General features: G+C 49.1%; 1 protein-coding gene across 2 annotated transcripts in view; it reads left to right on the top strand.

The window, feature by feature from the left end:
• The window catches only part of ZDHHC14 (zDHHC palmitoyltransferase 14), a 264670-nt gene that overhangs the window by 209784 nt on the left and 31279 nt on the right, over positions 1–23607 (top strand). For both annotated transcript variants that reach the window (XM_080806722.1, XM_080806721.1), the window contains exons 4-5: positions 16599–16736; positions 20052–20095. In XM_080806722.1, coding sequence (XP_080662848.1) covers positions 16599–16736; positions 20052–20095 — 182 coding nt within the window. The remainder of the gene's footprint in view (positions 1–16598; positions 16737–20051; positions 20096–23607) is intronic.

Raw genomic sequence — 23607 nt, 5'->3', positions numbered from 1 at the left:
TCTTCCTTCCCCTTTTTCTTCCTCTTTCTCTCTCAAGAAATGCAGGTGTGCAGCACACAGACGCAGAGCTTCCTGGAGGCGGGCGGGCTCAGTGGCGGGATGAGCGTCTGAGCTTGTCTTCACCACCTCTCTGGGTTCTTGGGTAAACAGAATCCTTCTTGAAAGTTCCTTAAAAGTTGTTGAGAATCCCTTCCTCCCCACTGTCCTTGTCTCGATCTCTTCATGCCACTGAGAAATACTGGGAAGAAAAGAACCGTTGGTGTAGTTAAAGAAGTTAAGGCTTTCCTGCAAAGGCTCATTGGATGTCGTCTTAGATTTGAAGCAAAGATCATTTCCCAGCCCCACCCCACCCCTGCCATGTGTTGTATAATGGTTTGTGCCACATGTCTTTCCCCTGGAAGTGGGCAAAATAAGGTGGTATTATAGAGCATATTCTTGACTCTTAGGAGTTAAATTCACAACAATATCATAATAGAGCCGTTTTATCATATGATAAAAGTAACTGGTTTTCCACCAGCGTTTTGTGCCTGAAAAACCATTATTAGTGATTGATTTGTAGGTTTATTTTTCAGTCCAGTTAGCTGAACAACAACAACAACAACAACAACAAAAAAAAAAACCCTGCATTTTTTGCATCTTTGATCACGCTGAAGCTTTGCTGGAGGACAGAAAGTCACCAGCGTGTGTGTCTGGGATTCTTAAAACCCTGTGCTCAAGGAAGCAGGGGGCTTGTAGGCTAGTGATCCTCTAGGGCTGGACGTGTGACTCTGTAAGCGCCTCTCTCAGCTGTTGGAGGGATGTCTACCAACTGTCGATTGTCAGGCTCTGTGCAAGGCAGGCACTGGGGAGACAGCGGCGAATGGGGTTGACAGGGTCCCGCCTGCAAGCTTGCAGGTGCCCGCCCAGTAACGCAGGGCCGCATCCATGGAATGGGGAAGCAGATGAACAATACGAAAGTACACGGTTAGGTGGGAACACGCAGGAGAGATTCCTAACCCAGGGGAAGGAGCACCCAGTCTGAGGACCACAGGATGAGCACGGGTTGTCAGGCACAGGGAGGGACCCAAGCTGAAGAGGCTGACTTGGAGGTCCAGGCAGTGAGGGAGGAGGTAAATGAGAGGCAGGAGGTAAACACACACCTTCCAAGACCACTGAGGAACCTCCGTCTTACCCTGAGAGCAGGAGACAACACAGTGATCCTATCAACTCTGTGTTTCAGAAAGTGGCTTTTGTCCACCTGACAGACAGTGAGTGGATGGTGGCAGACGGAGCCACGGAGGTGAGTGGGAGGGCTGCTGCCCTGGGGTGGGGCAGGTTCCCTTGGCCCAGGCTAGGGAAGCGACCATGGAGGTGGAAAGACAACCTGGATGGATTCCAGAAATACTTCAGGGGAAGACCCAGCAGGAGTCCGTGCTTCACTGAACTCAAGGCGTTGGGGCAAAGGGGAATGAGGGTTTGAGCCCTTTATTTCTTGCAAACATGATTATTTCCCCCAAGTTAAAAATTAATGCTTTTAAAGAAAAATGGAGTTCACATATTTTAAGTGAATCATAGTATGCTGACGTTTCTGTACAGTACATAACTCAGCTTGACTGCCTGGAAGCCTCTGGCCCTCGCTCCAGAACTCCATCCGTAGCCGCTTAAACCCGAGGACCTAGAAACAATGGGATCAGCCGCAGAGAGCCAGAGCTACGATGTCAAGCAGGAGTGGTTGGTTGGTGTCCGTGAAGTCAGACACATAGAGAGAAGAAAAGGCGGCGGGTGGGGAAGCGCTAGAAAAATCACAGCAAAAGAAAGAAGAGAGCAAAAAAGACAAACATGGGGAAAGGGAGGGTAGCGAGTGGTGGGGTCAGGAGCTTGCAGGGGGCTGAGAGCAGATGGTGGTAGGACAGGACCCGCCACCCTGGGAGCTGCCAACGATGCTAGCCGGAGGGCAGACCCCACAGTAACTCTGCTCCCTTCACCCAGGACGTCCCCCCATGGCCAGCATGCTCACACTCTCCATGCCCCGCTCTTTACAGTTCACACAGTGAGCTCCGAGCTTCCTGGTGAGTGGGTGGGTTGTTCTTAGTTGCCACTAATGAGGAGTCCATTTCCAGTCCTGCCACAAGCAGGGTCTGTCCCCCATGCTGGAGCCACAGGATAGAGCATGAGAAGAAGCTCGTCCTTCAAGAGCGCCCAGGAGTCCCCAGGGACGGGCCGTGGGCAAGCATGCAAGCGAGCACGGGAGGAGTGGGAGCCTTGCCTCGGGGTGTCAGGGGCAAGCAAGGGGCCTCCCGAAGTGGATCCTGGCTGGACCGGGGTCCCATCTGTCCTTGACTCTTCTGTCTAAAAGTCACCGGCAGTTTCTTGGAGGGAAAATTGGGAAACAACATCCTAAAACACCTTTTTAGAACTTTTGTCCGTGACTTTGTAGGGTGAGCCCTCATCGTCCTCATCCCAGGGGGCTTCAGATTCCCAACGGGGTCCTTTGGTGGCATCATCACTGCCTGAGGAGAGGCCCTGGCTGCCTTACAACCTGTTGTCCGCAGATAGCTGACCTGGGTCCATCTGAGACCACCTGGAGCGGGAGTAATCAAGTAACACGCCCAGCCCCCCAAGTCTGAGGGAGGTCACACATTTCATGTTCTCATCAGGCACCATGGGTGAGGCTGGGATGGCAGGAGGTCTCATGCCCCACATGAAACAAGGCAGGGGAGGTGAGTGGCCTTGGTCTTAGAGCCTGCACTTGGCAGGAGTGAGGTCAGGGTTCTGCAGGTGTAGGGGGGACAGAGCCATCCCTTCATGACAGACCGTGTTGGCCCAGCTCCCACACTGAATGAGCAAAGCCAGGATGCCGCCGTGTTCATTTTCAGCAAATGACTGTGACTCCCTGTCCCAGGGGCTAGAGTTCTCCCACCATGCAAAACCAACCCTTTCTCTTCTGGGCAGCCAACTCATAAACAGGACTCCAGTTTCTAACTGTGGAATGAAAATACAACCACGGTAGGAAGCAGACGCCTGCACGGGCCCTGCCCTGTGCGGCTTTCTGGATGATGGGGTCAGATGCTCTCACAGCAGAATGGGGCTCGTTTATACGTGCACTTGAGAAAAAATGCTTTGTTAGAAGATTCTGTTCATTCAAAATAACGCCTTTAAAATAATTTTTGAACATTTCTTTTTTTATTCTGCACATTCATTTAAAAATGGTTTTCAAAAAAAGAGAGACCGTGTGTCTGATGAGATGGTTTGGAAAGCGCATCCCCTGGCAACAGGGAGGTTTCAAGGACAGAATTTCTCGGGGCCCCGGGGCCCTTTCTCTGCCCGTCTTGGGTGGGCGCCATGGGACTCCAGCCCAGTGTCTGTGTGTGCTGCTCCAAGGCCGCCTTCTGAGCCAAAGGTAGATTGGACCTCCGGCCGTGGGTTTTATTTTTATCTGGCTAAGAAGTGCTTGCCTCATTTCTGCCTATAATCGTCAAACTGCAACTCTGCTTTAAAAGTACTTTTTTTCAATACCCAGGAAAGCCACAAGCAATTACCTCGTGAAAGTCTGTTTCTATTGGTCTCCCTGTCCACCCTCCATCCCCCTGGCCCCTTCCCCAAGTGTCCTTCTGACTTGCTGTCTCCCTTGATGCGTGGCTTTGTCTCTGGGGAGTCTGTGCTGGGCTGGGCTTTGTCCCTGGGAAGTGTGTTGGCTCCCTTTGTCTTCCTGAAGTCTGTCTTTCCCTCCAGTTTATGGCTCTAGCTCAGACCTCTGCTCAGAGCTCCAGACCGGCAGCTGCCCCCTGCTTTTCTGACATCTCCACTTGGGGAGCAGAGACATCCCACATCAGCATTTCCCATGACCTTCACCTTGCTGAGAGCCAAACTTTGTGGGTCACACTTGGAGTGGCAAACACTTAAGAGTCACTTTTGACTCTTTCCTTCTCCATCACAGGGCTCTGTCTTACTAGGCGGATCCCAGCGCCACTCACGGCTTCCCCCCCACCTTTGCTCTGCCAAGGCCAGCGACAAGCTGCCATCACCCCTCACCATGACCAGGCAGGGGTCTCTTGGTGGCCTCTGCCATCTGTCTCTTCTCCCCATCTGATCTCCCCCTCTACAACTCCAGACAGAATGTGATCGTCCAACCATTCTTGAAAGTGCTTTCCTGCTGGTGGCTCCTAGGAAGGAGACCAACATCCTTAACCTGGTCAAACATGAGGATGTGTGCCCTGCCCACCTCTCCGGCTTGGCCTCCCTGTCTTCACCATTCCTGGAACAAGCCACAGTCTCCTCTGTGAACTCCTGCCTGCCTTTTCAGGGAGGGATCTGGGAAGCCTCCCCTGGCTTTCTGAACTCTGCCTGCATGCACGAGGCTGTCCTGATAGAAGGCTCATTTGGAGTGTGCGCTCCAAGGGGGCAGGCGGTATCTCTTTCCTTCGTTCTGTGTTCCCAGTCGCTGGCACCTTACCTGGCATGAAGCTGCTCCATTAATATTTGGGAATAGAGGGAGCAAAGAGGAGGAGGCAAGGAGAGGAAAAACAAAATTAAACATTCCTCTGGCTATATCTACCTTCATCTCTCCACCTCACCGTCATCTCTTTAAAAAAAAAAAAAAAAGGTATATTGCTTTTTTGGTTCTCTGACTAGGTTAGTGCTCTCAACTGGAACAAAAATGTTTCCTTCCCAAAATCTTCACTAAATGCAACTCACCACCCCACCCACAAACCGTCAAAGTTCAAGAAGTACAAATAACATCTTCAGACTCCAAGAGAAAAGATAAAAAGTTATAAAATAGAAGTTTGATCAGAAGCTAATACCCCTGATACAGCTCTGGGTGGATGAAAACGGCATGATTGAGAATGTATTTCGGCCTCTTGGAGATAGGATATCTACATCTGTTTATTCACTGGGCAAGTATCTGAGGGCCTGCCCTGTGCCAGTTACAGATGCGAATAAAGCAGCAGTTGCTTTCCACCTCTTTTCTTTCCTGCAACTCACGGGAAGAAATGCATATTCGCTGGTACTCGATGTAGATAAATGTTCAGATAATGTTTCGTGAAGCAATAACTCGATTCCATGAGATGCCTTGGTATTTTCCAGGCTATTTGTCTTCCTTTTTTAAAATCGGAATGCTGGTCACGCCAACTAAATTAATTTCTTGACCCACTACTTAATCACAGACCTTAGATTGAAAAACCCTGAATAAAACATAGGCCGTTCCTGTAAGAAATATGCTCACGCTCGGTGTGGGTGCACAGCAGCCAGAAGTTACGCGGGGTGAGCAGAGCGCCGTGCTCCAGCTGGGGCGGGGCTCTAGGGCACTGTTCCTCAGGACCCTAGGGCGGCACATCGAGCAGACCCATCTGTCTGCCTTCTCAGAACAACTCAACTTGAAAATTTGTTGTTTGAAATGAGTTACTTCATTTTCAGCCAGATAAACCATAGATCAACCATTCTTAACCCCAGGGTCTAAGAACAGGCGTGGGTGGTTGTATGGAAACTGCTGTGTATGAGGGCATGGAGGGGATGGGGTACAGTTTTCATCAGATTTTCAAAGCATTAGGGAATAAAAAGCATTAAGAACCACTGCGCTAGAGGTCAGAAACCTGAGTTTCTGATATTGGTGGGAAACTGTAGCCAAGAGGGTGGGTTTTAGCCTTTGCTTCCTCCTGCGTCCTCCCTGCCATCATTCTTCTCTCTCTCATTAACCTAACCCCTATCCTGCCATTCTCGGTCACACCTCCACCAGCCCCGGGCCAGCAGCAGGAGCCTCCCCTGGCCTGGCCGCTGGGTCTGAGCTCCGTAGCTCTGGCCTTTATCAGCAGCGAGGCGTTTTCCACTTGCCCTGAGGCTCTCCACGTGGGATGGGACGTTAGCCTTCTGCAAGTTTAATAGTCCATCACCATGTCCCTGCTGTACTTCTTTCTTAGATGCCCTTTGTAAATCCTTTCAGACAATCCAGTGGAATTTCTAGCCATTAATTGTTCTCAATTAGAAAATCACTTCCCCAGACCGTAAACCCTTGGCAGTTAGCAGGTCTGGCTTCATGGCTGTGCTTGAACCAAGGTCGATGTAATGCTCTGCTGTTGCTGTTTTGAAATTCTTGCGAGTTTTTTTTTTTTTTTTTAAGAGAGAAAAAGAGAGTGCCCTTGTGTGTGCCCAGAGGTGGGTGGGGAGGAACAGAAAGAGAGGGAGAGAGAGAATCTTAAGCAGGCCCCACACCCAGCACAGAGGTGACCCAGGGCTCAGCTCGGGGCTTGATCTCACAACCCTGAGATCATGACCTGAGCCAAAATCAAGAGTCAGATACTTAACCAACTGAGCCACCCAGGCACCCATCTTCTGAATTTTTCTATAAGATGCCCTATAGTGTCATTTTACAGTGGACCCCACAAATTATGTAGGTAATCCTGACCACTAGAGAGAACCTTTGACCTATTCTTTTGAATGCCTTGTTTTAAAAAAGTAATTGACAATCCACTGGCTAGACCAGAGTGACTCAGTGAAGTGCTGGCACGCTTCTCATGAACAACAGCCACCAACAAGAAGACAACCCACTATGTTTAGCATCTGAGAAGTCAGTGCTGATCTGATTCTGGTGGGAGGGGGAGTATTTATGTAGCACTTTGTAGTCTGAGGGCTTTACAGCGTCCGGTTCCTTCTGGGCCTAACCTGGGTCCATAAGAGGACCAGTTCTTATCAATTATTTATAGTTTCTGCTGCTGAAGCCTGCCAGCACTTCCTAATTTTGTGCAAGACAGACTCAGTTGACTTCAATTCCTGACATTTGTATTCAGCCATGTGATCTTAATATTTGAATTGGAAAGAACCTTTGACAGTAGTATATCCAGCTGCTGGGACCCACAGACATTGCTAAATCATCCTTTAGGATTAGGTCACAGGTCCTTTCTCCTGAGAACCCAGTGTCCTTTCAACAGGGCTCCCCCAAGCTGTCACTTTACAAGAGCAGGATACCACACATACTGGGATCTTAACTTGGGACTGCTTGGAATAATTACAGGGAACATTTCCTAGCTGGTTGTAGTATGTGGAGGTGGTGGGGAGAAGGTTGTAAGCTGTGGGCCATTTTGGAAAATGCAATATAATGGGGAAACTCAATGTATAAAACCGATAGAGGTCTGGCTGCTCTAGTTGAAAGGGAAGAAAAGGTGAATGACTAGGGAGAGGGACCTCCCAGCACCCAAGGAGCTCAATCTGGAAACGCATCAGTTCTGTGTCACGTCAAGGCTGCACCCAATGGGGAGGCCCCAGCAGCCCGAGCTGCACAGAGAGTACAAGCACAGGGCCCATGTGATCTTATTTGCTTTGGGTGGTCCTTCTAGCAGCCATGTGGAGCACACGGATGCGGCACCCCCGAAGGTTTGACAGTGGTTCACGGAAGAGCTGATAAGGGCATATGCACTGCGATGGCCTTCAGAGATGGGGGCAGAAGCGTGAACAAGACAGCAGGAATACAGCGGGCAGTCCTGTTGGCCAGCCGCGTATGAGGAATGGGCAGAAAGTACGTTCTCTACCTCGGGCAGCCAGATGCCTTGAGGGTGCCATTTGCTAAGATGAAGCCAGTGGTGAGGAGAAGAGTGAACAGGGAAGCATAATGAATGTAGCTTTGGACCCACTGAAGGTGAGTCCTACCTACAAGACCGGTAGGTAGGAATGCCTAGTGGGCAGTTGGAAGGATAGCAAGAGCTCAGTCAAGGTGAATGTATCAGTAAGAAAAGGAAAGGAGCTTGAGCTGAGTGACATCCAAACACACCCTCAGTTCCTTGTGCTCAATAGGAATGACTGGGTTACCTACCCTCAGCGGTACCCTCTCAAACCTGGAGGTTTGCACCAGATCACCAAGCCTTGAATCAAAGGGACAAAGGGACTGTGGAATCCCAGGCACATGTCCCGGAATGCCAATCACACAAGCAGCTGGAGATGCAGATACTTGAGGGGCCGAACATCTGTGCAGAGTGACAGCAGCTGTGAGGATTTGGGAAAACCCTACAGGGGACTTCTGAGCATCAAATATCCCTTCAGCCCATCTGAGTCTGGCTTTTCTTCTATTCTGTATTGCAAAGTAGGGCAGCCGGGACTATGCAGTAGGATAACTGCACTGAGCTTCCAGAAGGCCTTTCTCTGAGAGTGCTGGGCAGGGAGGATGCCTCAGGGTCCCACCTTTTCGAAATGCAAAACTGGGGACAATTATGAATATTATAAATATGAATATCAGCCACATAACTGAAGAAGGGTTAGAGGGGGAGCACGGGCCCCTGTCACTCTCCGGTCCCACATCTGTGCACGTCATCTCGTAACACATAGGCATTAGTGGTAGCCACGAGACACAGTGTGGACACGGGTATATTACTGGATGAGATATTACATGGGAAACCGACCTAAAGTGTATAAAGCACAGTACATATTTGCCATCCTTTCCTTGCGCTGGTCTTCTGTTCTAACCCTACTCGTCATAAAGTTGGGTCTACAGTTTCAACTTAAGAAAAATGAAATGTCTCAGAAGCTTTGCAAAAAGATTTAATTCTGGATAATTTTTTTAAAGGTTATTACTTTGAACACATCAGAGTTTGTTTTGCAAGGGAATCATCATCAATTGCGTTGAATCATTGTATCCTGCTCATCGACACAGCTCTGTGCCCGAGATGACCTCAGGTCTTTGCTACAAGATCGTAGAAGTGCTTACTCCAGAAAAGCGTGCCCATCAGGAGCACAGGTTTCCAACTGTATATATATATATAGTCAAATTAACAGCTTTTGAAGAGCCTTAGAATCATCAGCTTTACGTGTGTAATGTGCCCACGAGATAACTCACTTCTGAAACCCTCATTCTCAAACCTTCATTTTGCGCTTCAAAACCACAGTGATGGGACATGAAAGAACGTGACTGAAAAGTGTGGGAACGTGAGGAAAGCAGCAACAGGACATCAAAAGTGGTTCTTGACGCGGACCCAGCATGGAGCAACCAGGGCCTTGGCAATTCTGCCTGCTCCCGGCTTCACTCTCCTCACCTGTACCCGGGGACCTGTGCTGCCTATCTCCCAGGGCCGGTGTGAGATAAGCGAATGCTAACAAGGACTAAAAATCAGAAAGCCCTACAGATGTTTAAGTCATTCCGATGTCAGGTGGAGTTGATACTGATTTCAAGGCCTGGAATTACTAGAGAGGCATGGAGAAGTTTCTGAGGGGTGTTGGTTGATAGCACGAGCTTGTTTTTCAGACTCAGAGGATAGTTTTATTCTGTGGAGAATGAAGAGGAATTCCCAGACAGCGTTTCTGGCCCTGCAGACCCACAGACAGTGGGGAGCCAAGGCTGAGAGGGGTCTGGGCAGGCTCGGAGAGTGACTGCCAGAAAGTGAGACTTCCTGAATGCCCAGGCACTGGCTTATTTTAGAGTTTCACAACACAGCAGGGACCACCCGTGCCTCAAGACTGTTGTTTTGAGGATATACAAATTTGAACTTACATTACTGATTTTGTCATAATGAGCCAGAGCTAAGCCAGCAACTAAATTCCAGGAAGCTCAAAGAGCTCAACAGTGGGGCTCTCATTCTGAGTCTTCCCAAGGCCAGAGATGCTGGGACAGCGAGACCGGAGAAGGCAGCGCCAATCGCCTACCTCATTGGAACTGACGCTTCCTAGGATGCCCCTCTAGGAACCCAAATTTAAGAATTCTTTCCTTCTACCTCATAATGGGCTGATTCACTCTTTGAAGTCATCATATTTCTATTAACTTTCTTATATCTCTTCAAAAACTGTATTACAAACTAGATTGTCTTTTCCTGCCTTCTTCCCCATTTTGGGGGGATACTATTTCTCTTTGCTTCTCTGGAAAGACCTTTATTTCTCCCCCTCTTCTCAAGTTTTGTTGTCATCTTTGTTTCTCACCCGCAGGTCTCCCTCATGGCACATCTGCTCCCAAAGGCTGGCTTCTCCCCTGCGTGCTTCCCCCCCTTCTAGCAGCAGAAAATTCCCCCAGCATTGGAAACCAGTCTTACAAACAGAAGTTAAGCAAACTGAGACAATTCAAGGAAATTGAAATGTGTTCAGATTGCCATTGGGGGAGCTAAAGGGACCTTAGTTTTGTGTTGTCAGGCCCCCTCCCTCAATGTCCAAAGAGACTCAGCACTGTGCCGGGTAATGGAGAAGCTAGAGCAAGGGTTCGGGGGAGTGGTGCAGGTGAGACCATGCTTTGATTCCACATCACTGCCCAAGGTGACGTTAAATTGCGTTGTAAAGTTTACAACGATTGTGCATTTACTTGCTGGTTTTACATGGGAAGTTTTAGTTTTTTAACCAATAGAGCTAAAAGCTGTAGAATCTTAATTTATAGGACACTGGCAAGAGCTCAAGACTGGAAAAAATCCTTACAGGGACTAAGAAAACACAGAGTCGTTTTGCGTTTTATTTTACAGCTCACAGGGGCCTTGGGGCTTATCGAATTCAACTTTTTACACGTGAAGAAATTGAGTCCCCATGTAGATGATAAATGAAGGCCACAAGATTAGTTAATATGATATTACAGGTAGAATTCATCTTCAGATAAGGAGGCTTACTCCTTGGCAGTGAGGTAGAAGACCTTCCCTGATATGTCCCTTTGCCCCAAATAACCCCCAAACCCCACGGTCGTGATAGATTTGTCAAATCCATGTGTCTCCAAAGGAGTGCCCTGTCTTGATTTTTCCCTCTGCTGAGAATGTGGTCATCATTTGATACATTGGAGGACTTCCTGATTGAGGGCAGGCATCCCCAGACTTGAGCTAGGTCTTGCCGGGTTACGGGTGCCCAAGTTTGCTGCTCTAGGAGGGAAGGGCCGGGCCTTTAGGCCCACCTGGTACAGTGACCAGCCCAGGAGGCAGGAACAGGTGGTGGTTTAGGGTTCGGGTTAACACCTGAATTCTAGTGTCAACTTCTCCAGCTGCACTTTCTCATCTGTAAAATGGGCATAATAGCGTCAACCTTACCAGGTTGCCTGAGAAGTAAAGGACACCATTCATGTGAAGTGCTGAGCACAGTGCCTGGCAAGGCCTCACGGAGATAAAAGTGGGTAAGAGTGAGAGAAGGAGGAGGAAGTGGAGTGAGCATGCCAGGCTGCTTTCCAGAAACCTAACCAATCCTTGAACATAGCAGCAAAGCTATTTTAACTTGGGCCTTACCAAAAGTTTAGAACGGTATGAATTATTTAGTGTCTAAGAAGTGCATGGGAATCATAAAGGCCAGATAACAGTATGTACCACTCTAACATTTCATCGTTTAAAAAAGCAAAAAAAAACCAAAAAAACAAAAGATACCTCATAAGGCAAGATTTTTCTAATTTGGGATGTTAAAAAAAAAAAAAAAAGGAGAAAAAGCCCTAGGTTTAAAGAAAAAATAATTTCCCATTTCGTACATTTGAAACATTTAACTTAATTTAGAGGTAACATTTAAATTAGGAGTTTTAAATTTCAGTTGTATATTTCCATCTATTTTTTCACATGATTCCCAAGATGCTCTTGGAGAAGGAAATTGGGATTATTTCCCTTCTGACCAAGCTGGGATGCAGCCCAACCAGAGCCATTCCAGGACCATTGTCTGGAAAATGCAGAATTTTCTGGTCTGCAGCTGCCTGGACTGAGGGTATGGGCTTCCTCTATCTTTGGATCGATCCCACTCTTGAGGGCCTCTGAGAGCCAGGCTTTGAGGAGATTTTAACTTCTTAAACTTTCAAGCATTGTATTCCTTTCTCTGGCAGCCTTCAAATACAACTTCTGCAGATATTTTTCCCTTAATGTTTCAGTGGATTGTTCTGTCCTCGCGCAGTTTTAGTACCCCTCCTGTTTTCCTTGTATTTGGGGTCTTTTTCCTATTCCATTCCTCCCTGCGATCTTCCTTTAGTCGGGAGAGAGACACAGTCTCCCTTCCAAACCTGCGGCTCTCGATGGGCAGAGTGTCTCTGGGTGATTCCCTCCTCTGTAAAGTGTGGGCATAGCACCTACAATGGGGCTGTTGTCCAGGATAAATGACAAATGACAAAGTAATCCTAGCAACACATAATACGTGATGATGTAACAGGCAGCCGATGAACGGTACCTTCAATCATCACTAATAATACCGTGTTCATTATTATTTTGAGTTTTGAGCTAACAAATAAGACTGTAATTCATTTTTCTGGAGTATATTCCCACCGGCCATTTCGATGGGACCTCCTTCCCCCACTTAGGATCTCAGGGCAGGTGACTTTTTGAAGTTGGCCTGCCTCCCAGCCATAGCATCTGGGTCTCCCAGTGGCGTCCTCTGGAGCTTTTGATAAAACCTCCCCGTCTCCGTCTGTTAGTGGGAGAAGCCAGAGGCCCCTTCTCGCCATGCGATGACTCACACTGACTGTCCAGTTGGTGCTCTGGTCGACAGCTGCCACCCCTCCGGCTTCTCTGAGTGCTTTCAGATCTCACGGACCCCTGCCTTTTCCTCAGGTTGGCTCGCCCAAAATCTTCTCTTCACCAGCATACTCCCATGTCTGCACCTGGCAACCAGCGATTGCTTGGAAACCTACCAAAAGCCATTAAAGGCATCTCTTCCTTGGCTTGGTGCCTGTGTGTTGAGTGTCTGCCAGGCTGTTCGGGTGGCTAGAAATGGTTTCTTGCTGCACACTCACCTGGGGAAGGAGGGGAGGACAATCCACAGATGATTACAGGGCAGCGTGGTGCTAACAGTGCTGAGGTCAGGGCGCGCCAGCTAGCTCCGAGGATCTCCAGTCCTTTCGGAGAACCTTCCATGTTTGTCTGCACCTAGCCCCGCCCCCTGTGTGCTGTCCCCCTCCTGTCAGGCTCTGTTCCTGTGTGCAGGAAGGCTGAGCACAGATCCAGGACAGCACGATAGCACAGGGAGTAGCTCCTGGTGCTTTGGAAAGGAACCCTCCAGAAATGCCACAGTGTAGAGACCACTCCCTTCTGGTAGGGTCTGACCTTGAGAATCAAGGGATGTGGTGGCAGCTCCAAAAAGTCTATTCTTAAAGACTCCCCCACAACACCCCACACGCCCACCGCCACCCCCACCCCCGGGACAGACGACACTCCATTTAACTTTTCCCTGCGGGAAGTACACAAACTGACCTCTAGTGACAGCTGTTCAAAATGTCCCAGATGTTGGGGACGCATGCAGCTGGCTTCACCAGCTGTTGGGTCCCCCTTCTCCTCCCCCAGATGACCTCTCGCCCAGGCAGTTCCTGCTTCCCACAGGTTCCCCGGGGCACGTCGTGCGCGCTGCCTCTTGCCCCAGCTCAGCCTGTACCCAATTCCTGTCTGCTCCTCTCCCTGGAAACTGAGTCACAGGAGTCTTCCCGTTCAGAACAACCCCGGGTGGCCCCCGAGCTTCCTCCACTCCGAGCGAGGGCACGTGTGTTCGGAGCAGAGCCATGCAGGACGGGGTGAGCACCCCTTGTCCTGCTTTTATCCCCAACCCGTAAAGGGAGGATGCGGTGTGCTTGCCAGCCCCGGTGAGAGAGAGCAGACTGCGTGAGATGATCAAGTAGCTTTTCTCAGCGCGGAGTTCAGTCCTTGAGCGCGAGACAAGTTGGAGTCTGAAAACAAAGCATCGCATCCAGTAAGATGAGGAGCATCTTGAAGCCACGGAGTGTTGTTGTTGCTGTTGTGTTCCCTCCTGGCACTTGGCATGCCACCGGGCACCTGCAGGATACTCAGGAAGGGCCGCGTGCATTTCGTGGCCGGGAGTCCCGGAGGCAGATGGAGCGGGCTTCGTGCCAGCCTTGCTGCGCGCTAACTGAGCTCGATGTTGGGCAACACGCTTGCTGGCGTGGATGTCCTCTCGGGAGTATGAGCATTTATGCAGCCATTTGACAAATATGTATTAAAGACTTAGCGTAGCACTGGCAAACACAAGCAAAAAATGAATGATTGTGGAGAAAAGTGGGGGTAGAGCGGACAGGACCTGTTGAAGGTGGCCCATGCCATTTTGGCATCACCGGTGTGTGGTCTGATGAAGAGAGACTTCCCCGTGGGCGAGAATCCGTGGAGAGGAGAAGCGGCCCAAGCTGAGCCCCGGCGGGCAGCCCACCGCCACTAGTCGGGCAGAGAGGGAGGTGGAGGAAGGGGATGGGAGGAGGGCGCTGGGAGAGCCAGGCGTTCCCGCCATTCCTGGGTTCGTAGGAAGCCTCCCAGATGCCATGAGCAAGGGTCTCCTGCTCCTCACCTTCCCCAGCTGCTCTGCCTCCCTCAGGAAGACCAGAGTCCCCGCTTAGCTAAGACTTCTCAGCTGGAAAGAAAACAGCCGCCTGCCCCGCTGGCCGTGGTCTACAGTGAGCTGCGAAGACCCTGGTGCTTCAAGGGGCCACGTCACGATGCTAGTTACGCCTCCCAAGCCCTGGCGTCCCCTGCGCTGATAGATGCTTGAGGCAGAGGCTCAGTCCACATCCTATCTGGGGTTTGGAAATCGGCTTTCACAGCTAGAATCAGAAGTTCCAACCTAGCATGTCGTCCTGTGCCCCCGGGTCTCCACCTCCCATTCCCATGATCCTCTCAGATCAAGAAAAAGAGGCTTCTCAAAGTGACAGACTCAAAGTCTTAGGAAAATCCGGTTGGTTCAGTTTTTTTTTTTCCCTCTTTTTGCCGTTCTTTGTGTAGACGTCTTCTCGTACAGCCTGTGTAGACCAGTGACTTGGGAGAAGTGAGGTGGTTTTGGCACAGGAGTTAACTTTTCCAGCCGTGTGGGCTCGGCAGCCCATGTTAACACGGATGGGGACCGCCACCGGGGATCCCTTCCCCCAGGTATCAGCTTCGTACAGGCCAGCAGCTTGTCACTAGGCCAGTGAGCTCTGAAATCTCTCTTCGGCTCCTCTGTTCACACTGGCTATTTCTCCATAATGCACCTTGAGGGCTAGGATGGATATTACAGTTCCTTTACCGCCACTGTCCCTGGATGTCCCTTGTGCCCTTTTCAAGAAGCAAGCTTGCAGGAGACATAAAATGGGAGATGAGTGATTTATGACAGGTGACCAGAAAGAAAGGACACTCCGCCTTTCCTGGCTTTGTACTGGCTTACTTCATAGTCACACCTCCCATAAGCATCTCTGTAGGTTTTAAAACATATAGGTATTTAAAATTTGAAAACTGGGTAGAAGATAAGCTTGAGAAAGACCCCAAGTAAAAAGCTAAGATGTCCCCCGCCCCCCAGTGCTTTCGGCCCCATGGGCAGCAGGCGGTCTAATCAGGGTGAGTGTGTTAGTAGGACACTCCGCATAGTCCTCTGGAAGGAAGATCCGCTGAGCAGCAGAGAAGAGAAGCACTTGGCCATGATTTGCAAGGGGAGGGACAAATCACAATGGCATTACAGACTGTGTGAAATTCCTGCCCTGAGAAGATGTGAATTTGTCCACGGGCTTCCGGGGGAGACAGTGTTAGAGTGCCCAGTGTCAACCCTCGGGCGTCCGTGGGGCACCAGGGCCAGCGTAGGGGGCGGGGGTCCTGGCCTCAGCTTCTGGCTCCACTGCTCCTGAGGGCTCTCCTCCCCTCTGTCTAGGACTCAGTTTGCTCCTCTAGAAAAGAGGGCAGCGTCATTTTCCTCCCAGAAATGGCTCAAGGCCAGGGGTATCAAGGCATGCGACTTCTCTCGACAAACTACAAAACACCGTGTACTTTTAAAAATGCTCTCCCAGACATTATGTAACCCCCCAACAAGCCTGTAAGAGCATTTTCCCTTTACAGGTAACTTAGCTGAGAATTGCGGACTAAAAAATCCAGTGTGTTACATTGGACATGAAGATCACAGTTTGATTTTTAAAATACAGTTTTCCTACAACTATTGAAATAGTGGAGACATTCCTTGGGAAATGGTTGTTATGGGATGTGAGAGCAAGAGGAGGACGCCTCTGTCCTGCCACCCCTGTCACCTCTGTCTATGGCTACTCGCACGCACGCACGCACCCCCGTGCACGAATGTGTGCACACAAACAAGACAGAAGACTGTTCTGTGAATCTCGGAGGCTTTTACAGAAGAGGGAAATCTTTTCTCATCATGATAAGAGTTTGAGTTCCCATTCCTTTAAGTTACTGCTTGAGAGGAACGTGTGTTTCTCATTTTTTCAAAACAGCTGTGTTCTGTTGGAAGAATGATTCTGTTCTTGAAACATCTTCGTGTTAAGCATTTCCCTGAGTGGTGCATTTGGAAATATGCGGTTGGATGTGATTTTATGATACAGTTGACCTTGACCAGCACAGGCCGGGACGGCGTGGGGCCGGTGATTCATGGGCAGTCCTCCATAAACACAGCACAGTGCTGTGAACATATTATCTTTTCCTTACAATATACTTCATAACATTTTCTTTGCTCTAGCTTACTTTATTGCCAGAGTATATAATAATATAACATGTAAAACATGTGTTACCCGACTGTGTATGTGATCACTGAGGCTTCTAAGCAACAGAAGGCTATCAGTTGTTCCATTTCAGTGGAGTCAAAGTTAGATGGGGTGTCCAGCTGTGCAGAGGCTGGCACCCCAAACCCTGGCACCGTTCAAGGATCGACGGTATTGCCAGAGTATTGGGGGGCTGGGGGGGCTCCCTCGAGTAAAAAGACATTCTATTAACTGATTTCCTTTTTTTTTTTTTTTCTGCCTCTCATTTCAGAACGGTTTGATCACCACTGTCCCTGGGTAGGCAACTGTGTGGGGAAAAGAAACTACAGATTTTTTTATATGTTTATTTTATCTCTGTCTTTTCTGACAGTCTTTATATTTGCATTCGTTATCACCCACGTCATTCTTCGTAAGTATGCTGGCGAAATCAGATTATGTATGTAACCATGTGCCTGCCTTTGGTTTTCTGATTTAATTTTGAGTTAATATTTTGATCATTTCGGGCTCTTTCTTCTCTTTTCCCCTCTTCCTGTTCCTCTCCTCACTTCCAGCCTGCCCCTTCGTGTACTCTCCTTCCTCCCTCCCGGTTGTCGCTACCTCTCTGCCCTCCCTCTCCATCCTCCCTCCCTGTCCTCCCTCTCTGTCACCCCCCAACCTCTTTCTCTGCCCTTCCTCCTGCCCCTTGTTCCTTCTACTCCCATTCCTCATCCTTCCAGCCACAGCTACCAGATCACCCAGATCAAGCTCTCTTTTCACTTACAAGATTTTTTTCCTTGATACACTTGCCCCTGTTCCAACCTCAGTGACCTCACTTTCTCTTTGGCTCAGGGAGCCCCTGGAAGACTCATTCCCACATTTTGCACAAAGGATAATGTGCTGCAATGATAACCATCAAACAGTAGTTTTGTTTTGCTTTCAACATGATACTGGCTTATGTAAGAACAGTCCCCATCCTGAGAAAACAACGTCTAGGTAATAAGACTGGGTTTCTTTCACGCACACACGCACACGCACACACACAAGATACACAATCAAAAAGATTTCCAGTTATCTGCTGACCATTAGTAAATCCCTGGCATATGAAGGAAGCAACTTTATTAAAAATGAGAGTGGGATATTAAGGATATTAATATGTATTTGCCTAGGCAAATGACATTTTTCATTTCCCATTCTGAAGGTCATAACTTTGAATTTCTTTTGACTCCTGCTTATCCACTTTCCAACAACAGGGAATGATGAGAAGGAAGGAAATTGGCTTTGAACTATAAACTTAAGCCTTTAAATTTCCGTTCCGGTGCCATTAGCAACATTAAAGCCGAGCAGTGCCTCTTGTCCACATTCCAGAAGTGGAACCGCCCATTAGCAAATGCAGAGCTCCCTTCTGCCCTGTTTCTGGCAGTATCTGAACACGGCCTCCCTTTCTCCCCATGGGGCAGTGCTGAAACCACAGATGGTGTGCTAAGGCTAGAGTCACTCTCTGCCTCTCTTTTAGTGGGGCTCGGGGAGCCTGGGCCAAGGAGGCGGTATGGAGAATTTCACATGGATGTATTGGTCAATTTCGGACATGAAGTAGAATCTCCCAAATTTTCATGGCATTTTAAAACTTAGGTCCCTTCTTTTGGCTGAAATCCCTTCATGCCAGTGGGACTCGGGCTGGGAGTCTATGCTTGAGGGCCGGGAGCCCAGGCACTCCCGGGAAGGGGCTGACCATTTGTTAGAGGTCTTTTCCACACTCCCCGTGGCCCCTGCAGAGGCACCTTTTCCCTCTCACTTCAGAGTTGAAAAATGGCAAAAATGCAGCCGGGGTCCTCTCTGCATCTTAAGAGGCAAAAGAATCAGAAACGACTTGAGAAGAAATAAACACCGAGACCGCAGTACATTTAGGACATTAAAAAATGGAATTTAAACTTGACATTTTTGGATCATCTTTAGCAATTTCAGAATGCTTTTCTATGTGTATTATCGGGATGTATTTATGGCCTTGCCCCTGCGTTCCGGACACCGAGGGCCAGTTTTTGCTTGCACACCTGCACACGTGAGCTCTTTGAGCACACGCATACACACACTTCACTGTGAAACTGGCCACTACCCCCACAGTTGAGTGATGTACACTGCGCTTTATCTCCCCTCAGGTTTTACTCTCACCCCAGACCCAACAAAATGGAGTTTGCTGTCGTTTACGCTTATATATTTTAATCCCCTCAAAATAAAACAACAAAAAAAACTCCAAAAAAGCGTTCAGAATTTATCTGCTTGCAAGTTGCCGGAATATGTTGAACAAAAGCAAATAAGGATTTTCCTCTCCTCTTGTTCTGCACCCCTCACAACCCCCCCCAAACAACCCCACCTCCCCCCGACTTGGCTCGGCACTCAGTGCTCTCAGGAAGGGCAGGTTTTTACGTGGCTCCCATGATCCCCCAAGATTCTGAAAACATTGGCCAAGGCAGGACGCATTTGAGAGCAGCTAGAGAACTGTCCCCTGAGTTCTCCCTGCCAGGTAACAGGCTCCGGGGGATGGGGAGGAGGGGGTTGGAGGCCATGACAGGAAGGGGAGCCAGGGCGGAATCCTGTTGTAGCAGAGATTCTGAGGAAGCGGACGGCCAGACTTCCTCATTGAGAATGGAAAGTTTGGGAAAGCGGGCCAGTTTAGATTCAGTAGGGAAAGAGAATTCATTTCTCTTAGTGTCCTCATTTTGCTTCTCTAAGGTCCGCCCCAGCCCACTTGCTGGTCTTGCCCCCCCGGCCTCACGGAGATGAAAGCGACAGCCTTAACCTTTCCTTATTCGTCTTCCCACCTTTGGGCATCCTAGCACCGGGCACATCTTTGTGCCTCAGTGGTGGCCCGTGGGGAAGACAGCATAGCAGAAACGGGACCTTGGGGACAAATGCTTATTAGCCCTCCCATGGTCGGCCACAGTTCCCTCTTACACAGAGGGGTGCGGGACGCTGCCTCTCACTGCCCCGTGCAGCTGCAGCAGCGCGGAACGCCGTGTCCGTCCTCCCTGTTCCTCTCGCTGCTGCTCCAGGCCAGATTACATCCCCCAAATACACAGCTTCACCCAGCACAGCAGGAACCACTCCAGGATGGGAGCACCAAGCATTCCTCCTCTTGGACTTTCGTGTTTAAAAACCACAACAACAACAACGTAAAAGACAAAATGTTTCTCGTCAGATGCATCTTTCCTCAAGCCCCTAAAGAAAGTGTTTTTTGCACCAGCAATTCACTCCTGAAGGAGTGAGTAATAAACTGCCCCTTTATGAGCTATGTTGTACTCCGGGTGCAGATAAAGACATCTTTTAGACGCAGCCTAATTTATAGGATGTCCGAGGTCAACAGTTAATGAACTTTGGAAAAACAGTCTTTCATAACAGAAGAGGAAAAAAATAACATCCAGTATTCTGTTTTCCTATTAAAATGAGGAAAACAAAGGAGTAATCAGAACTATAATTTATGGGAAAGTATGCAGACATCCATCTGCTTTTATTGAAAAAATATCCTGCAGATGTTGGGCCTAATTATGAATCTGCCATTTTCTTGTTAAATAACTTGAGTTGGATCTCTGTCCCCGATCAGCATCCTGGGAGCCGTAGCACAACAAAATGTAATTATTTAATTGATCTTTAGACACCTATTATTTTTATGTAGATGAGGGAACTTCCAACATGAGGGCTGTTTCTCTGGAGGTGAATGTTTGAATACTAAATTTTGGTTTCATTTCCACAGGTTCACAGCAGACAGGATTCCTAAACGCGCTTAAGGACAGTCCTGCAAGATATCCTTTGGGGTTGCCCTGGTTCCCACAAGGCTAATGTGTTAAGTATTGGACTGACCTTCTACTCAACTACCTCTTCCTCTGTGCCTTCACTTTTCTTCTCAGAAATCGTATTCTCCTTTGTTCCTTCCAAAAAAACTATGTTCACGTGACGAGCAGTAGCGTCCGAAAGTGTGAACCTGGGCATGACTCGTTTAGGCATGTATTAAGTTGAAGTGCTCTCAAACTAGAAAGCCAAGTGTAAATCCTTGCTCACTCCAGAAACATGCATTGATTTTTGTTAAATCAGGTTGGTGTGGGCAGGAGGGCTGGCAAGGTCCAGTGGACTTCATTTTGATGAGCAGGGGCTCCATGTGAAGTGTTTACAGACGCCCTTGGTGGGTGGCCTGCTCGCTGTGAGGTCACCAGATGGGAATCCTCGGACCCCCTTTATGGATTCCTTCTGGGAGTGCTCTTAGGCTCACCTTCAAGCAGTCCGGATAACCTGTGTTATTCCCAGGCTCAGAACACCTTTTCACAGTCGTGAAGGGACTAACTGAATGATGGTCAATCTCAAGACCTTTGGATTGATCCCATCCTGCCAGGGAGTTTGTATGAGCATGTGCCATCGTATTTTGAACTTCTTGAAAGAAAAATGTCCACCGTGATGGGCTTGAATGGGCTCTTTGCCTCACCTGTCCCCCTAGTTTTCCCATTTATTAGTGTAGGTTGGCCCCCTGGACCCACTGACCTGGCTCCATCTGGAACCGCCTCGCTTCCTTCTCCATGTAACCAAGTAGACTGCACTTGAACTTCTCATTTCTCCCAAAAGTCATCTTCATATTGTGGTAGAGGATTCTTAAACAATGAAGGAAGAACTTTGTTAAGATGTATATATCATTTACATCATTTAGTTATTAAAATGAACCAACTCGTGTCCCTGGGGGCGTGAGTGTGTGCGTGTGTGTGTGTGTGTGAGTGTGTGTGTGTGTGTGTAGTGTTATTTAGGTATTTGAAAACAAATGTGGTCCTGTATATATTTTCATTCTATAAAGTATCTCCGTTTTGGTGCTTCTGTATTTAAAGCACAGAATGTTAGTGACACGTACAGAATCTATAGTCAGCTGACCTCCCAGAAAGGGGGCAGGGGCATACGGAAGATCTACAAAGCCGACTTGAAGAATACATTTTATAGGTACATCCTGTCTTCTATGAAGGATCTGGGAGGCAAGAGTTATCTAGAAGTTATACAGAAGGAAAGGTGGTCCTGAGATCGAAATTGTCGATGTCCGTGGCCGCTAAGAACAGGTCCCACGGGAAGTGTCATTCTTTGTCCCTCTTCCCAGTGCTGTCAGCGGCAACACCCTCCACCATCATCTCCTCTGTGCCCTTCTATTTTCAAGACATGTTGCTTGGGTATATCTTACAGTCAAGACTTATCTTGGAGAAGAGGCTCATCTGTCTTTCAGGAAGTTGGTTACATCATGAAAACATGCCGGTCTCATGAAGTTTTATAAATGCACCTGAGAACCAGAACTGAGGACTGGGCTGCAGCTGGAACGCCTTCTGAAGCCTCGAGAGGGTGGCATCCTAAGCCACTGTCCCTCCTCTGTCCCTGGCACCTGTGATTTCTCTGACAGCATGTGCCTGTACGGATGCCTGTGGAGCTTTCCAGACAATGAACAGGCATCCGTGACAGGGACTCTTCTCCATGGGGAGGGGAGGAGAAAGCCTGACCTGGGACCTGGGGGGTCTCAGCTGCTCTAATCCCTGGGGACAGCAGGCTCCCTCCTGCTCCCTGGGGCTCACCTCCTTACCCCCTTCGGGCACAGCTGTCCCCCTGGAGCAGAGCACACGCACTCCTTGTGCGTGGTTGGTCTGTTGCTGACGGGTCTTCCTGATATATGTTACAGACATCCCGACGCATGGATCTTATATCCCAAGGAAGGACCAAAGAGCGAGGTCTGGATTCCTGCTTACCCTCACAGTTATGAGGTTTAAGGTCATTTCTTTCAGCCCTTTTGTGTCTTAAGTTGTTGACCTGCCGGAGTCAGCCATTCCATACTTGACATGCTGTGGTGACAAAGTCAGTTATACGAACTATAAGTGAGAACGCCCAGCACCAGAACATTGTTTATGTGCGTGACAGGAGTGATTTCAAAGAAGCGTCTTTTGTGGCAAGATGTCCAACGGGCAGTCTCTTCCAGAATCTTCTTTTAGAGCACACATGTCTGCTCATTCTCATGATTTGGCTGTGCTCTTGTGTATAATCAAGAGCATTGCGTTCCTCAGGAAGGGAAGCAGACAGATGCTGCTGGTGGAAAGAGCGGCCCACTGACTGCAGGAAAAACTGTCCACACGGAAAGAAGAGGAGAGAGAGAAATGTTCTTGTCATGTGCAGAGCAAATTTTAGCTTGTTTTCCCTCCAAATAGCATTCTCAGGTAGAGGTAAAGATTCTTTGCTATGGCCCAGACTTTGAAAACACTCAGGCATCTCAGGCACTGCCTTTCCAGATGGTGTTGCCGGGTCTAGGGGCTGAGGTATGTCCCTTCTTGCGTGTCCCTCGGACACGTCCCCCACGTCAGGAGCTCGGCAGCCACCTGGCCCAGTCAGAGCCCGTGGCGGTCACCGCCTGCTTCTGATTGTGGGACCCCAGCATGGGCCTGCTGTATTTTGGAGGCTTCAAGCAACATAAAGTCATTGCCGTGCCATTCTGTAGGTCAGAAGGCCGCAGGCTTGGCTCATTTCTGCTCTGGGTCCCACAGCGCTGAAATCAAGGCATCACCAGCCTCGACTCTCATCCGGAAGCTCCGGGGGAGAACCCTGTCTTGGGCTCATTCGGGTGATTGACCACGTCCGTGGGATGTAGGACGAAGGCCCCTTTCTCCGTTCTCAGACTCAGGACTTCCTTACTCTTCAGAGAGAGCAGCCGCGGGTCGGGTCCCTCCCACACTTTGAAGCTCTCCCGCCCGTCCTCCGCCCACCTCTCCCACCTCAGCCAGAAAGGCTCTCTCCGCTTTTGAAGCGCAGCCGCAACCTGAGAATTCAGGACGATCTGCCCATCTCAAGGTCTCTGACCTTCCGTCTGTCTGATGCTCTCCCAGAGGACATCGGGGACCAAGAGCAGGCCCCCAGGGGAACATGACAGCACAGTAGCCCAGCGGGGACAAGACGGGCAGGGAGATGACAGGAGCCGTGTGAGCAGCAGTCCCGGCCAGCATCTTTACTCTTTCAGAAACAGTGGAGAATTTCAGGAACATCAGACTTGCCCATGCTAAAAAGTGAGGTGCCGGGTTTTTTAGTTACAAAGAACATAAATGGTTGTATGTACCATTGAATACCGAACCCCCACCCCCGTGGGTTTGACTCCCCCCAGGCTCTGGGTGCTGACGGGTCTTCTCAGTTTTAAATACCTCCTTTGGAGAAGAACCCCTCCTTCTGTCGAGTGAGTCTATGAAGAAGGGTTGAGGTCTGATGATTTATCATGAATTGGTATTCCAGAAGGATAAGTATGCCTTAGGTCTATG

Source organism: Martes martes (assembly GCF_963455335.1).
Source record: "Martes martes genome assembly, chromosome: 6".
NCBI lineage: Eukaryota > Metazoa > Chordata > Mammalia > Carnivora > Mustelidae > Martes > Martes martes.
The sequence above is the reverse complement of the archived record's forward strand: the minus strand, read 5'-3'. Positions and strand labels throughout refer to the sequence as shown.